The sequence below is a fragment of the Bison bison genome, unplaced genomic scaffold, assembly GCF_000754665.1.
Source record: "Bison bison bison isolate TAMUID 2011002044 unplaced genomic scaffold, Bison_UMD1.0 scf7180017864471, whole genome shotgun sequence".
NCBI lineage: Eukaryota > Metazoa > Chordata > Mammalia > Artiodactyla > Bovidae > Bison > Bison bison.
Genome location: NW_011495032.1, coordinates 13705556 through 13708049, shown reverse-complemented (window position 1 = coordinate 13708049; position 2494 = coordinate 13705556). Strand labels below are relative to the sequence as shown.

At 40.0% G+C, this 2494-nt stretch overlaps 1 protein-coding gene across 2 annotated transcripts in view; it reads left to right on the top strand.

Moving 5' to 3' along the window:
* The window catches only part of STAT4 (signal transducer and activator of transcription 4), a 105663-nt gene extending 104033 nt beyond the window's left edge, over positions 1-1630 (top strand). For both annotated transcript variants that reach the window (XM_010860838.1, XM_010860837.1), the window contains exon 24: positions 1351-1630. In XM_010860838.1, coding sequence (XP_010859140.1) covers positions 1351-1377 — 27 coding nt within the window. In that variant the 3' untranslated portion in view covers positions 1378-1630. The remainder of the gene's footprint in view (positions 1-1350) is intronic.
* The last annotated feature ends 864 nt before the right edge of the window (positions 1631-2494 follow it).

Genomic DNA, 2494 nt, shown 5'->3' with positions numbered 1-2494 from the left:
CGTATTCCAAGGCCAAATTTGCCTGTTACCCCAGGTGTTTCTTGACTTTCTACTTTTGCATTCCAGTCCTCTATAATGAAAAGGACATCTTTTTTGGGTGTTAGTACTAAAAGGTCTTGTAGGTCTTCATAGAACTGTTCAACTTCAGCTTCTTCAGTGTTACTGGTTGGGGCATAGGCTTGGATTACTGTGATATTGAATGGTTTGCCTTGGAAACGAACAGAGATCATTCTGTCATTTTTGAGACTGCATCCAAGTACTGCATTTCGGACTCTTTTGTTGACCATGATGGCTACTCCATTTCTTCTAAGGGATTCCTGCCCACAGTAGTAGATATAATGGTCATCTGAGTTAAATTCACCCATTCCAGTCCATTTTAGTTCACTGATTCCTAGAATGTTGATGTTCACTCTTGCCATCTCCTGTTTGACCACTTCCAATTTGCCATGATTCATGGACCTAATACAAGGGATGTCCAAATGTCCTGCATGTTGCTTTTATGGTGGGCACTGAAAGCAGACACCTATGCTGACCTGAACTGCTTTAAGGTCTTCCATCAAAAGCTGCCCAACGGCAAAATATCCCTGTATACCTCCCCACCTAAGTACACTTCATCCCTACTTCCACCATCAGCCCCGCCAGTCCCAACACATATCAGTTGTTAGATATGAAAATCTAGTATAATATTTATGTTAGCAGTTCAAGCACCAAAAATGCCAATTTTTCTTGATTATTACTTGCCTCATTTGTCCTGTCCTGGGATCTTCTTCAAGCAGTATATGAACAACAATCAATAGCAGCATAATAATGCTTTTTTGAGAACTAAATCATAGTGTTAAATGCAACTATATGCTCTAGGATGCAGTCTATCATTGTTCCCCAATATTGTCAAGCAGTTCAAAACTCCAGTTACATGAGGATGCGTGTACATCAGAATAACAGTGTCTTGCAGAGATCATGAGCCCCAAGAAATTTATATCTGGCTATAAATCAAGTGGTGTTTCATGTTTCTCTTGAAGATTTCCAGGGATGAAAAACTTACTCTCCAGTGTTAGTTGTCCTTAAATCATTTAGTTATAAGAGAACCTTTGTTACATTTTACACTCACTTCTTCATTATGTTTTTGTGGGACGAATAGGCCTTCTTAACATAGTTTTTATTTATTTAAAAAGTACCTTTAATTTTAGATTGACCAACCTCAGTTACTTTTGCAAGTACTGTAGTTAATTGGTAGAAAGATTATGAAGTAAAGTATGTATTTAATAGACAAGAGAATGTTTACCTAAGAAATGGTAACATATTTGCAAAACAATAGTTTGCTCAAAGGTTATTTTCATTTTTCAATTTTAGATGAAGTCTCCCTATTCTGCTGAATGACAAGATAAACTCTTGACACTCAAAAGAAGGAAGCAAATGGAAAAGTTTTAAAGACTGATCTTTGCCAACAATCACATCTGGTTTCTTCAGCTTTATATATACCAGTTTCCAGGAAATGATTAAATAGGAAGCTTTCTTCTCATTCTTATGATACCCCCAAATGGGAATGTCATTGAAATTCTAGAGACCCAAGCTTCTGATAAACTTGTGAGATAAAACACTTTAAGAAACCAGTGTTAATATAATATTAATGAAAGACTCATTTGTATGTGTTTCATTTCTGGTTTTGTTTCTGTTGTGTTACTTATGATTTTGACTCTAGAAGTTTTAAGTGTAAACATTGCACAATAGGTGAAACATAACAAAGTCATATACACATTACTCACAAACCAGCAGGAAGGCTTGATGGAAACTGAATAAGCGAACATCCTGAGTTCTCGCAAGTAAGAGTCATCACACTGAATACAAGATGGAAGCAACGACAGGGCATTAACAGCAGCAATTCCCAGGTGAATTAGGAAGCCTCTTTGTTGCCATGTCAGCACTGTTCCAGCTTCAGGATTCACAGCTGCTGGCATCACTGCCAGGGCCTGTTAGGGGGAAGGATCCAGAGTCATCCATGGTGGCAAATCTCAGGCAAATTACACTGAAAGCAGATGTATGGGTAAAACTCCCATGAAATGAAGACCAAGAGGAAAATAACAACACTGGCCTTGGTTGAGTGATTTGATCACTGGGTTGTATGTTCTTCACCTCTAGAAGAGGCTGGACTAGGTAAGCTATGGTCCTTTCCAGCTCTAATGGTCTCTGGTCTCATGAATCCAACTTGAGCCTGGAGGAAGGAATTTAGGATGAGATGCTCCATCCCTGGTGATGCAGGAGGGGAGTGGTTGACTGAATGATAATATATGTATATGGGCTACAGGTCTACTTTGATCTTTCCCTTGCCGGGACTGGATGCTTAGTGGTGCCACTGCCCAGCGACTGACCCAAGTAACAGTGTGGGCCCTCCCAGTGCCTGAGCCCTGGGGAGCTCTCCATGTCTCCAGGCTCCAGAGAAGCTGCTGAGCCAGGTGAGGAAGTCATGATCCTGAGGTATCAGCCATGACCAGCTACA